This window comes from Hippoglossus stenolepis, chromosome 1, assembly GCF_022539355.2.
Source record: "Hippoglossus stenolepis isolate QCI-W04-F060 chromosome 1, HSTE1.2, whole genome shotgun sequence".
NCBI classification, from domain to species: domain Eukaryota; kingdom Metazoa; phylum Chordata; class Actinopteri; order Pleuronectiformes; family Pleuronectidae; genus Hippoglossus; species Hippoglossus stenolepis.
Genome location: NC_061483.1, coordinates 18685188 through 18699294, shown reverse-complemented (window position 1 = coordinate 18699294; position 14107 = coordinate 18685188). Strand labels below are relative to the sequence as shown.

At 44.3% G+C, this 14107-nt stretch overlaps 1 protein-coding gene across 1 annotated transcript in view; it reads left to right on the top strand.

Moving 5' to 3' along the window:
* The window catches only part of kif26ba (kinesin family member 26Ba), an 81639-nt gene that overhangs the window by 62357 nt on the left and 5175 nt on the right, over positions 1-14107 (top strand). The window contains exons 12-26 of the mRNA XM_035171662.2: positions 2634-2805; positions 3510-3848; positions 3941-4105; positions 4680-4818; positions 4981-5239; positions 5367-5468; positions 5617-5744; positions 6199-6378; positions 6538-6854; positions 6943-7621; positions 7710-8632; positions 8900-9132; positions 9284-9433; positions 9560-9774; positions 12990-13255. Coding sequence (XP_035027553.1) covers positions 2634-2805; positions 3510-3848; positions 3941-4105; positions 4680-4818; positions 4981-5239; positions 5367-5468; positions 5617-5744; positions 6199-6378; positions 6538-6854; positions 6943-7621; positions 7710-8632; positions 8900-9132; positions 9284-9433; positions 9560-9774; positions 12990-13255 — 4267 coding nt within the window. The remainder of the gene's footprint in view (positions 1-2633; positions 2806-3509; positions 3849-3940; positions 4106-4679; positions 4819-4980; positions 5240-5366; positions 5469-5616; positions 5745-6198; positions 6379-6537; positions 6855-6942; positions 7622-7709; positions 8633-8899; positions 9133-9283; positions 9434-9559; positions 9775-12989; positions 13256-14107) is intronic.

The window sequence follows — 14107 nt, the reverse complement described above, 5'->3', positions numbered from 1 at the left end:
GGGATGACAGATAAGCTGCTTCAGGTTTTGGGGACTTAATGTTATAAACAACAACAGCTGCTGTTCCATATTCATCACATTCATTTTGCTGGTTAAGTGACTGGCAACGAGAGCAAAGGAGAGAAAAGAGGGGAGAGATGTAGATATACAGACAGAGTCAGAGACAAAGTAAACAGTAAAGCGGGTAGAAAATTAAAATATACGCAGTAGAAAGATACCATAATTGATGTGGTAACATTTATTATGCTCAAGCAGTGTGTCCCCATTCTCCTTTCTCCTCATTTAATCCCTCTTTTCTTTCCTCCTTCCTCCTTGCTCTGCCTCTCTCCTTAAGGCTGTGTAGAGCTCTGCTCCTTGCTGGGTTAATTTAATCACCAGCTTTTGCATTTACATTGCAAAACAAGCTGCAACCAACACTGAAGCTGTGGGCAAAGCTATGCTGAGTCTGCTTTGGCATTCAAGACTGGTGTCAGAGTGTGAGGGGATATGGACATGTTTTATAAACGGATGTCATATATTGGATGATTCAGTAGATACAAGAATATGGTGGTTCGCACTGTCGCCTCACAGCAGAAAGGCTCCCAGTCTGAATCCTAGTGCCTGGGGTCTCTCTGTGTGTCTGAACTAATGTCAGCTGGGATTGGCTCAAGCCACCCCCATGAAGAATATGTTATTATTACATTCAGTACTCATGGGTCGCACCACACCCAACTTTATAATTCATTCTGTCCACCAACAGACATAATGATATATGAAAACCATTATACAAAAATTGGTGCTTTTCTATCTTGTAGATGTACTGAAATAAATGCACAAATTTAGTCAGAAGGATTCATCCCTGAGGTATGATGGATATTTTTGCTCAATTTAATTGCAATCCATCCCATAGTTGTTGAGAAATTTCCCGAAAACCAACTACGTCAACCAAAATCATTAGAATTGGTTCTCTGTCTATTAGCACAGATTTCTATGGTGATCCAGTTAGTAGATTTAAGATATTTCAGTGGAGAGACTTTGTCATCCCTAGAAAGCAAAGCAACATTATAGATATTTCTGTGACCTAACATCATTGGGAGCAATGACAAAACTAAAAATGTCTTCCAAGAACTCTTCTCCATTCATTTCATCACAGTTACATGCTGAGCTTGTCTTCCAGCGCTTCAGTACTTTGGGATTAGGGTCTCATCCTGTTCTCATAATCCTAGCCTGACTGTTGCTGGGTAACGGGTGACTTTATGCCAGCTGATCCCTAAAAGTTTGGACACGTCTTGGGTTTGTACATTGCCGCAGAGGCCGACAGTTGTCTGTCACCACAAACTCAACATTATGGCTCCTGCAAGAATCCAAGTATCTCAGTGTGATCCCAAACTACCCACAATCTTGCAAGACCCATGTTTCAGCGACACTAAAGGCTCTTCACACATTCAACCTTTCTCATCAGGGACTCACTATGCTCCTTTTCCAAAATCAGACCATTTCTCTCTTTCTCCCTTCAGTCATTAAGCTCCATACAGTTTTTGATCGACGTCTCCTCAAGGACACATTCAAAGTTTCTATCCTCCAAAATCACAGTCAGAGAAATGTCTCGATTGTCGTAGTTTATTTGTTCAGCCATCAATAGTACAAGCCTAGTTTGAAAAGAGAGCATCTTGTTACATTCAGCAGTCCTCCCTGATAGAACTCTAGTAATAACTCTACCACAGGCAGAAGTGTGAGATCTAATCCAACAGCAGGGTATCAGCACTTGAATTAACATGCAAATGACTCCTGCATGAGTCATGAATTTACCTACATTAATCTCAGGGGGAAATACAGAGAGATAGAGATGGATCGAGAGAGAGAGAGAGAGAGAGAGATATATATATATAGAGAGAGAGAGAGAGAGAGAGAGAGAGAGAGAGAGAGAGAGTTTGTTGAAGCCTGAGGCGGCAAACTGAGAAAAGGCGACGAGGGAAGAGAGGAGGGGAGCATCGATGAGAAAGAGGAGGTCAAGAAAGGAGTATGTTTGTGTGTGTGTGTGTGTGTGTGTGTGTGTGTGTGTGTGTGTGTGTGCCTGTGAATGTATGTATACGTGTGAGGAGACATGCCTGCAGGCTGTGTTTCTTGAAAAAGGGGGACAGCAGCATGAGGTATTGAGCCACAGAGGAGCTGTACTCACTGTCAGCCTGAAGGCCTCAGGCATGCGCACACACACACACAAACACACAAGGTTATGAATGATTGCAGTAGCCCACCCAGGAAAGTCTTTTCTTAAACACACAGCCTAGTTTTTCTGCCGTAAAATCTCTTTGGGAGATAGATCATCTCCCAATATTAGACTGTAATATTCAGAGTGCCTCTTCTAAGACTTCTTGAGCTTTAGACTGAAATAGCATCCTTTCATATCGTCTCGCAGCTTTAATCAATAAAAAATCAATAGTTAACATCAACTTTGCCTTTTGGATCTTTTAGCTTCCCTTATATAAATATGTCAGCTTGTGACATAGACTACAACCACAGTAAACAAGCTTTTAATAATCCTCTCTCAACTGTGGGTGTCGGAAAAACAATTGGTTTTGTCACATGTCCTAAAAACTGTGTGCGTTTTCCAACCTATCTTCAGTGCTCATGTCTCAATGTATGTGCGTTTCCAGGGACAGCAAGCTGACCATGTTGCTAAGAGAGTCGCTAGGCAACATGAACTGCCGGACCACCATGATTGCTCACATCTCTGCCTCACCCAGAGATTTCTCAGAAACCCTCTCCACCATTCAGATTGCTTCCCGTGTCCTCCGCATGAAAAAGAAGAAAACTAAAGTCACCGTGGTGAGTTTTGATCGAACCTTGATGCTTCGTTAAAATTGGGAGATCATTCATTTTAATTGTTAAAACTAAAACCTTCAGTACATTAAATGCATGAGACAGTCACAGGTAACATAACTTTGACAAATGGACACTTGACTCCCTTTTAATCAGTGTCCATGTCATGCTTATAATGAAACATGCACATCCTGCACATAATCTTATCGTTGCATTGCATAATCTATTATGTCTGAGGTTCATGTGAAAATCTTGTTTTAACGTGACCAACAACAAGTTAAAAATACTTTGTTTGTGCTGAATTTATTTCGACACCACACATTTTGTCACCTCCTCTCCCTTTTCCATCAAAACCACATGTGCCCAGAGTGAGCATACTCACTTATTTCAAAACTGTTCAGCAGGCGTAAAAGGGGTCGAGTGGGAATAAAGCTCCAGCCAGAGAAACCTTAAGACATGAGGAATCTTAATGTGCCAGTATGTGACAGAAATAGGAATAATTACATTAAATTTAACAGATTTTCATTAAATTAAAGGTCTTAAATCTGGTGGGTCACTGTGGTATGTTACATGTTGGACGTCATCCTGTTTTCTCTCTTCTCTGTCTTTTCCATCTCTCTCCAGAGTGAACTGTCAATTAAAGGCTCTGCAAATCAAAAAAATAGAGAATATTCTATCTCTCACTTCCCCTGTCTTCACTCTCTCCGCAGCAGTACACCTCCAGCTCCTCTGGAGGAGAGAGCTCCTGCGAAGAGGGCCGCATGCGGCGTCCCACCCATCTGCGTCCTTTCCATCACCGTGGAGACACCGACTCTGACCTTCCACTGCTGCGACTATCCAGCGATCCTGATGAGTATTCGAGCAGCGAACAGTCCTGTGACACAGTCATCTATGTGGGCCCAAATGGAGCGGCGGTGTCGGACAGAGAGCTGACGGACAACGAGGGACCGCCAGAGTTTGTCCCAATTATTCCCGCTCTGCTACGAGGAAAAGCGTCAGAGCAGCTTCAAACACAAAGTCAAAGTCAGACAGCTGGAGTCCAGAACAAGGTAAATTACAGCACCAACTACAGTTCAGACGATTCAGAAGTTTGTTCTGAAGAAAGATTAGACTTACCTCTGAGTGATTTCTGCTCCGACAGGTGCAGTGTCAGCAGGAGGAGCAGCCCAGTGGCCCCTCTCAGGCCTCTCAGTCACTGCTTGGGCAGCCGTTGGCCCCCGTCCCAGAAGAAGGAGCGGAGTGCCTGAAGTGCAACACCTTTGCCGAGCTGCAGGAGCGACTGGAGTGCATTGATGGGAGCGAGGAGGTAATTTTCTGTCCTATTATTCAAGGAAAAACCACAGCTATATACAGAGATGACAACATAGACTGGGATGCAAATCAGAGAAATCACAGTAATAACAACAATAACATTGTATATTGAAGGTTTGACACATTGTTAAAGAAAAAGGACCTTATTCAAATGGACAAATGATTGCTGTTTACAGCTTGTGTTCACTGTGGGAATTTTCTTTCAATTCAAAGAAGCATATTTCATTTGTCTACAAATAATGCATTTTAAAAAACCCTATTTCTAACTTTGTACATGTCACATATTGTTAATGACTTATGATGATTTATTCTCATCTATCACCAGTGACGTTCTCTTGGATAACCGTGTGCTTTTATTTTGAAGTTAAAGTGACATACGTGGAAAATATTTTCTTCTTTGCACAACACATGTAAATGGAGAAAACATGTTTCATCAGTTTGACAACACAAGTGCAGCGAATATATAAAACACGCTGCAAATACTCACCGTACAAATCAAACAGTGGTAAATGTCATGTGAACAACAAGGTTTGGCTGTTTTTCATCCATCACTCTAACCCTTCGTTCAGGTGGCAAAGTTCCCCTTTGAAGAGGTTCCAGCAAACAAACAAGGTGCCAAACAAGAGCCATGTGTATCTTCATCTGTTCCAGCCACAGCTCCTGCTGCTCCTGGCTCTGCTGCCATGTTGGATACAGAGGACACAACAGGTAAACACTTTTTATTTCATACATATGCTGTATATCAATATTGTATCCCTGTGTCATGTACTTGTAAACTCTAATAACCTGGACCAAAAACTGTCTATGAAGGCTTCCAAATGTGTATTTGTTATTCAACATCTAACCACTGTTAATGTTCATCATCTCCAGGCTCTGCATGTGCCGTAGAAGATGCCGTGCAGTTCTCCTTCACCTCAGCAGCACCGGTCTGCAGGAGGAGAACCAATGACCAGCAGCTGCAGGAGATCAAGGAGGTGGTGGAGGAGGCAGAACTGGCCCAGACAATGATCCACAGCCTTGCTCAGACTTCTGGTTCCTCCATAGTCACTAGTACCAGGAGTGTCACTGGAAGCAGCTGCATCACCTCCAACCCCCTGCACAGGGTCAAGGGCTCCCAACTTCATGAGAGGTGAGGATAGACCCAGTGCTGTGGAGCCTCAAGAGTGTTAATTTAGACTTTTTCTAGCTGTTGCTGTTTGGAATGTATTTGATCTCAGCTGACATGATGTCTTCCTTGGTGTCTGTCTCTTTTACAGCCATGAGATTCTGAATGTGGGTGGTAACGCGGAGGGAAAGGCACGTGCTCTAGGATCACCACGCCTCGGCATCGCCAGCCTGACCAAAACCTCAGACTATAGGTGGCCGACGCATTTGGAAAGCCTTGAAATAATAACACAAGAATTCTTCCTGATATTTCTTTTATAGCTTAATCAAACCATAAGCAGAGTTGCGTGTAGACTATTAAACAAAGACTCCATGTTGTTTGATTCTATTTTCTTCCCTCAGGCCTCCGTCCTCTCCATCACAGCGGTGCAAAGTGTACACTCAGAAGGGTGTGTTGCCGGCAACGCCCCCCCTGTCCTCGTACACTCTGGCTCAAGATGGCCAGGCCACAGAGGCTCTGATGTCCGACAGTATGTATCTTCATTTTATTTTATTTACTTCTATTTGTCAATTTTCCGGTGTCTTTCCTTTTTTGAACTAATTTTGTTTCGTTTAAGTTTAAGTTCCGTTTCCCCCACTTAAAATTTTAAACCGTATACTCTCCTTTGAAAATTAGCTTCAAGGGTTGAAATAGTGCTCTAAGTACCAGATCATTTCAGTCATTAGTCCAGTCTATACAAAAGTAACTTATCATATACATTATTATTTTATTGTTGTTTCATATTAACATCTTAACAATGATGGCAGAGTCTATGGCATATTACATAGTTTAACTCCATAATAACGGGGGATTGAACCTGGTATCATTATCTGATGCCAATTTGGTAATTTCCTAAATTTACCAGTGCACCAGCAGGTGCACATATTCTTCACTTGGAAAAGAAAATGGATTACGATGCCAAATGTGTGTTTGTGATTCTGCAGACAGTTTGGCCGCAGACAGTGGCCGTTCCTCCACAGAGTCCATTCTGTACAGAACGTCTCCGGTGGGCATGAGCCCACAAGTCCGAGAGCCAACACCGTCTCTGTCTGCCAGCCTGGGCTCAGCTGAGACACTCTGTGACGATGATGTACCACCTATACCCATGGACACGCACAAGGATGGTGAGCTGCAGTAAAACAGCTATTTTTAACACAAGGATAAGTAAATCATGAGTCACATTCAAGCCCTTAAAGTTATGATGAAAAAGACGTTCAACACATGTAAGCACCAAGAAAAGCTGCGAAATTGAGAAATCTCTTTTCTCTCTCCTCCATCTGTAGCCTCAGAGCCAGCTCTATGTGTGGGAACAGTTGCACCTCTCTCACTTGGGGAGGATGAACTGGTGTACACTGTGGTTTCTGGAGGGCAGGAGGACCCTGACATTGCAGCTCTCATGGAAACAGGGGGCCTGACCTGTCATCCAACCAGCATCATCAGCTTCAACAGTGAATGTGGCTCTGTCACTGCCCTAACCTCAGGCTCTCAACCCTTCAACCTCATCAGTGGTGCTGCTGAGAATGGAGCTGTGCAGAAATATCCCCTACCTACAAGTCTGGCAGTAACCTCAGGGGTTACAGGGGTTGTTGCCATGGCAGAGGTAAGTGTGACTGACTTTGACTTGAATTTACAGTAACTCATTTGGCGTTTGGGTCTTAAATCCTTCATTGTTTTCTTTTGGATTTCAGGTGGCAATGGCCAAGTTACGGATAGAAGGTGAAGCCTTAGCCACAGTGATGTCTAACTGTGGTTCACCCATGTCCTCCTGGGTGAGCGATCTGAGCATTGGCAGTGATGCCGATCAGTCTCTCCACAGCTTCAGCCAGTCTCAGAGCCAGCAAGGGGAGGCCTTAGCCGATTCTGATCCCAGCCAGAGCTCTGGAGTCGAGGGGCTCGGTGATTATGAAAGCTGTGGCAGCCCAAGGAGAGGGAGTCTGGAAGGAGAGGTGGTACAGCAAGAGAACGGCAGCGATAAAGGAACCAAAGACAGGCTGAGGAAACTGCCGCCCTCCATGGCTAAAACTAACATTCAGATTCTGGTAGGACCCAGTAGCCTCTCACCTTTCAAGACCACAATGAGCATTCACCAATATGTGGCTGTCAAACCCATGATGATCCAAGAACCAACCCGGCTCTCCTCACCTACCAAGACGGGCTTAATGAAAGATACAAGCAAATTCAATGCACCACTTTTAGCTTCGATTTCCAGTGAGATGAGCTTTGACGACCCCTGGTTGAAGCGCGGCATGGAGGAGGGGAGGTCCGGGGAGTCTATGTGTGAAGTGAAGCCACAGAAAAGTGAAGCAGATCATGTAAAGTGTCAGGGTGGAGCTGGGGCCGGAGACCACCAGGGCTTCTGCAAGGATGGTGAGAATCAGTAGTGATGCATTTGAAGTAAAAGATTTGTGGGAATTTCTGATATTAAATCTATGTTTTCTCCTTGTTCCATAACCAGGTGTGGATCATTGCAGCTCTAGCTCAGGTGGTGAGGTTGTGTCATCTCCAGATTCCTTTAATAAGAGAGTGGTGGATGGTTGTGAGATGGTCGCTGTTGTCGCCCATGGAGAGGGCCTCACTATGTACAGCCCAGATATCCACCGTACTTCCAGTCTTCCCCGCGGCTGGCACCGTCTTAACCGACACGATGGCTTAGACAATGGAATCGAGTACCGCAACCTTGGCGTCACAACTTCAACTCCCTGTAGTCCCCGCTCTACACTCGACCGCCGGGGATCAACTGGGAAACAGGGCTTTTTCTCCCACAGGAAGGGTGGGATCCCACCGCTTCCACCGATAAGGAAGTCCAGCCTTGACCAGCGCAGCAGGGCGGCCAGCCCTCTCCACCAACCCAGTCATGGAGTCTCGCTGATTGGGAACTCAGTAGATGATGTGGGGGTTTCTGCCGCCAGACAACGAGGCTCCAGCATAGACAGCAGTAGACTTTTCAGCGCCAAGTTGGAACAGCTTGCGAACAGAACCAACTCACTGGGTCGGGCACACACCTCCCACACTGGTTCCCACCATTATGACTGCTTTTCCCTGGAGAGGGGTGAGAGCCTGAGAGGAGGAGGAGGAGTTAGGGGGGACAGCACCATGCCTCGTACAGGGCGCAGTCTCACCCGGGCTGGATCGGTTTCTTCTCCCACTGCAAACACGACCAACCCCGGTTTCAGTGGCATTCCTGGTCCAAGCAGCACTCCACAGTCACCAGCCAAAACCAGCGGCCAGTCAAAACTATCAGCTGTCAATAAACTGCTGATGACCAGTAGTCCCAAAGCCAGGAGTCTGTCTGCCTCCAGCACCAAGACTCTGAGCTTCTCTACCAAGTCTTTAAGCCAAACCACCAGCCGCAGCTCCAGCCTTCCTCCTATTGGAAAAGTAAGAATTCTTCTTAACAGTAAATTAACACGTTTACCCATTTAACATTGTTAAACTACATGACTATGGTAATTAGCCAAACTATATGAACAATGTGATTGTGAGTTTTAGCACCAACTCTGGGACCTTCTTCTGTTGGCACTTGAAATTTGACACAGGAAGAAACACAGAACACATTCATCAACAACTCACTCCACATAATTCAATAGTTCACCATGACCACGGTTTCTTCTGCTGTCCAACTGAGTCCTTTACCTGTTTCCTCAGCCTCAGAGCTCAGTGCAGGCTCCTCTGCAGCAGCAGGGACCCTCCCCTGGATCCTGGTCTACCCAGTCTCTAAGCCGCAGTCGAGGGGGAAGCCTGGCAGCCAAGCTCCCACTGCGGGCCGTCAACGGTCGTATCTCAGAGCTCCTCCAAGGAAGTGCAGGCTCCCGTTCCAGGAATCATGCACAGGGAGGAGGCACTGAACCTGGGGAGGAAAGAGGAGTTGGAGGAGCAAGGTGAGTCAGGCTGACTTTATGTTTCAGGTCTTGTAAAATAATTGTATTGATTTATATGATGTGCAAGTGACAATTTCTAGCTTTTAGACACAAATCCAGTGTGTTTAAATCCAGTTTCTAGTAATTCCTGACTTGCTTTTATTTTACTCAGTGGAGGGGGAGCTGGGGCAGGAGGTGGTGGAGGTGGTGGTCTGGGTGAGGAGAAAGCAGCAGTGGTCCAAACGCTGCCTTCTCCCTACAGCAAGATCACTGCCCCTAGAAAACCTCAGCGATGCAGCAGCGGCCATGCCAGCGACAACAGGTAGGACCTCAAGTTGATTGAGGAATTTAACATCTTTAATTTTTCAAACAATACTTCTGGTCCCGCCTAAAAATAGATTTTATTTTGGAACATACCACTGAATGTGATCTAATTTTTGACTAACAGCAGTGTGCTCAGCGGTGAGCTCCCCCCGGCCATGGGGAAGACGGCCCTGTTTTACCACAGTGGAGGCAGCAGTGGCTACGAGAGCATGCTGAGAGACAGCAGCGAGAACACAGGAAGTACCTCCTCTGCTCAGGACTCCCTCAGCGAACACAGCACAGTCACCACCTCCTCCAGACGGAGCTCCAAGAGCAACAAGAAGAGCAGGAGCAACACAGGTCTCAATAAACATTCAAACTTGTTATCTCAATATTGCTTTATTAACGTTTATACTTAACTGGATTGGGTGTCGTAGAGGGTGACATAACAGAGGTTATGTTTTCACCCCTCTCTGTTTGTTTGTTGGTTGGTGTCATTAGTTGTAAACAAGATTATGCAAAAACTACTGAACAGAATACTTCAGACGTTGGTGGAAGGATGTTGTATGGGTCAGGAAAGACCCCATTCAATTTCAGTGTGGATCCAGATCAGGAGAAGGATCCAGCATTTCTTTTCACGTTATTTCGTTTTATTGACATTCACATCCAAGAGAATAATTCATGGATCTTAATAAAAACAATAAGCGTGTTTAGGGGACTGATCTCAGTCGTGTGTGTGTATTTTGGTGCAGATCCAAATGAAAGTCCAAATGTAGTGAATTTAATTGTGGTTTCACAAGAGGACTGTTGGGCCTTGCCGAAGTTATGTGTTCTACCGAGTGCCATTTTAGCTATTGTTTGCAGTAAACCCTGTTTCATTGGCCTTAATTAGGGGAGCTACAGAAGCATATCTCAACTGAGCTACAAATATCCTGCTGCAACAAGAACATAAAGTCAACAGAAAGCAGCATTTGAAATCAATTCTGTGTAAAATTAACTTATGTGAATGAATAATGAGTGAACTGGTGAATGAATGGACCAAATTTCATTTAATTTTATCCACTCCCTTTCACCCACCACACTCAGCACTTGACCAAGACAAGCTCAGCCATGACTATAATCAGAAGACTCCCAAAGCTTTGAGAAAGAAATGAAAACCACAGAGGAGCACCGATAGAAAGAGAAGGAGAGATAGAGGCTGCTACAGAGAGAAAAAGTAATGGGCAGGGAAGAGAGAATGAGAAAGAAAGCTGCGGTTGCAGAAGGAGCCAGGTAACAAAGGTGACCCTGACCACCCATCTGTGAAATGGTGAAGGAATCTGCTGGTGTGGGCTGTAATGAATATATATTCATCAGATCACCACACAGAGAGCCTGCTAATGTGGTCTGCAATTTACACTCTGCTGGTTAACAACGACGATTGATCTGTGCGTACAAGCGTATTGGACAGAGGCAGCTCTTTCTGGTGTGTCTGTGAGAACTGATTTAAATTGGAATGTACCTTTCCCTCTGTGCGTGTAGGATGTGACTTCACCTCCTGCCACGCAGCGTCAAGTCGGGATTTACACTCATTTTCCTTTGCCCACAACTGATCCTGTAGCTCAGAGAGAGAGCTTGTGCTGTCAATCTTTCACAGAAAGAAAGAAATGAGAAAGAAAGGACTGCCTATGTTTTTTATACATGGAGGTTGAGACCAGTAATGGAGGCTGGGTCCAAGATAGATACAAAGAACAGAGAGAATTCTCTTCAAGGTCCCAAACAGAGCTGGTGAATCTGCCTTTTGCTATCGTGCACCACATGCATGCAACTAAAAATCATTACCCTGTTTAAAAATCTTTAAAAATCAGCTTTCATAGAAAGATGTCATTGCTTTTAACGTGTGCCTTTTGTTCCACAAAATTCATTGTAGCCACTGATTCCTGTGTGTGGTCCAGGTATTAGTTTTGTTGTGGGGACCTAAATCTGTTTACCCAATCAGATAGTGGGGATTTGTCTTCCTAATGGGGACAAATACCAAGTCCCCATAACGTAAATTATTAAATCTTGGGGACATGTTTTAAGGTTAGGGTTTATGTTTAGGTTAGGGTTAGAGTCTCTATAGGAAATCAATTGACAGTATGTAAATTTAATGAAGTCAAGGAGACACAACTGTGCGTGTGTATGTGTGTGTGTGTATACACACACACATAGTATTGTCCCTAGTTAAATAAATGATCAATAGAATAAATTAAATACAACAATTCAGTTCCAAATTCAGACAGAAAGAATATGAATAGTAAGAGGAAGAGAACAAAAATGTGTCCCAGCAACGTGTGCAAATGTCTCTCCAATTTTCCTCCACGTCTCGACCTGTCCTCGTCATCTATTGCTCTGACATTTCCTGCCTCGTTCGTCCAGCTCGCACCTTCTACGACACGTCCTACTATGTAATGAAATACAAATGTCTCTGCTTGACCTTCCTGTGCCACACTGAGACCTGCAGCCTTATTAAAATCACCACTCTCTCCCTCCTCTCTGTCTCTCACACACCTCGTCCTGCTGTGAATCTGATAACGCCCATTCCTGACGACATGGTTGTCAATTTCTATGTAAAGTGAGTGTGTGCCTGTATGAATGTGTGTGTGTTCATTCAAGCGTAGTGGGCAGATCAGGGACAGACCCGCTGCTCTTATCTATAACTTTAATGAACAGGGAATAAACTTTTTTATCTTGCTTCATATGCCATTATCTGTTTCTTTTTCTCTTTATGTCTTTTCAATCACTCAGTACTTTTCTTCTGTTCCTTCTATTCTGCGTTTCTCCACTGATGATTCATCCCTTTCTTTCCTGTCTCACCTCTCTCCTCAGCTTAGTAGCATTCTGCTTTTATATCCTCCATGCTCTGTCTTCCTCTTTACCACTGCTGATACACAGCAAATTGAAAAGTGTAAACAAGCAGGAGTTCCGCGTCGAGTACAAGGACACTTACATTGTACTGTATTGACTGTATGGCGGTGGATTGATATGTTAACACGTGCGAAGGTGGAAACAAGCTTTTTCTTGTATTAACATTCTCATCCTGAAAAGTCCAATATAAGTAAATGGTGAGAGAAGGCAGCAAGCTATTTCGTTTTTACTCGGTTAAATAAACGATATGGTTTAACATCTTTTGGAAATTCACTATTTCACTTTCTTGCAGAGTTAGATGAGAAGATCAATACTACTCTCAAGTCCGTTCATTCAATATAAGATTGCAGACAAAAGCCTTTAGCTTAACGTAGAATAAAGCCTGGAAACACAGGGAAGTTGCCCGGCTCTGTAACAACATTTTAATAATAATAATAATTACGTGGGGCACGTCTGTTGTTGCTACCTTTTTTTGGAGAGACTTCGTCCCTCTATAGTGAATGAGTCAGTTACAGGATACGGTGTTACTTTGTATTTAACAAAGATAATTCACTGACAAACTGCACAACTCACAACAACGAAGTAAACCTTATTATCTACAGTCCAACCTACCTACAGTAAACAGCATCAAATGTGTTTCAGAGTCCAGAAATATTTTTCTGGTGACACTGACCTATTTGTTCTTTCAGGCCTCCAGCGTCGTCGCCTGATACCAGCTCTCACCTTGGACTCTTCCACCTCTTCGCCCACTCATCGCTCCACAAAACAGGCCATCACTTCCTCATCTTCCTCCTCCTCCAGCCCTGGTGCCTGCTGGGTAGATGGCCCGCTGGGGCCCCCAGCTCCCTCAAACCTCCGGGGCGCAACGGCAACGACAGAAACCTTTGAGATCAAGGTGTACGAGATAGATGATGTGGAGCGTCTGCAGAAGAGGAGAGACAAAGGAGGAAGCAAGGTGAGAGAGAGATGAGTGAGAGGAGGACATGTGATGTTATTGGTCAAACTGCATGGGAAAACATATCTTTGTATTTACTTTACAACATTTTTAAAACAGGAGTGAGTGTCTGTGGTGAGGATACATGTTGGTCAACAAAAGTGTTGATACTGGCAAAAATAACAGAATGTTGGAAAAGAGAGAATAACCGTTTGGAAGAGAGGGAACAAAGATTAAAGGGTTAAAGAAAGAAAGACATACAGTACAGTGGTAGTGTGAGGGAGAAGAGTGGATTTAGGGAGTGGTCCAGAGGCCGGCCAACATATTACATCCAATGTCAATGAAATTGTATTGATGATTATTTGTCGGACACAAAAAAAGCAGCAATTGTTCTGATGGACCAACAAATGGAGGAAAATGGAGAAGAGAAGAGACACAGGAAGCAATGGGATCTGAGCTACTGTTTCAGCCAATGAGTTAAGAGACTTCAGAAAAACCCAACAAGCTTTAATATACAACAGTAAGGATTTTCACTAAATGAACATTTGCACTATGCTCTATGAACAGTGAGTATTTTTAATAAACCAACATTCCCATTCTCTGCTTGCTCCAGAATACAGACTGGTTCTGTGAATCTCATTAAGCTGCTGCAAATGAATGCAGGTTTTTTTTTAGGGTTCCCACTCTGAAACCTTTATGTATTCAGGAGAGGGAGCATTGTGAGCTTTGTGAAAGAGGGAGGGAGAGAGAAGCATAAAATATAGATTTTCCCCGCAGCAGCCTTAAGAAGCCACTTAACCCCCGACTGCTCCAGTGGAGCTGCTCAGTGTCCGAGCGTATGTACTCGGCCGCGGTCTCACCGGGGCTTGATGA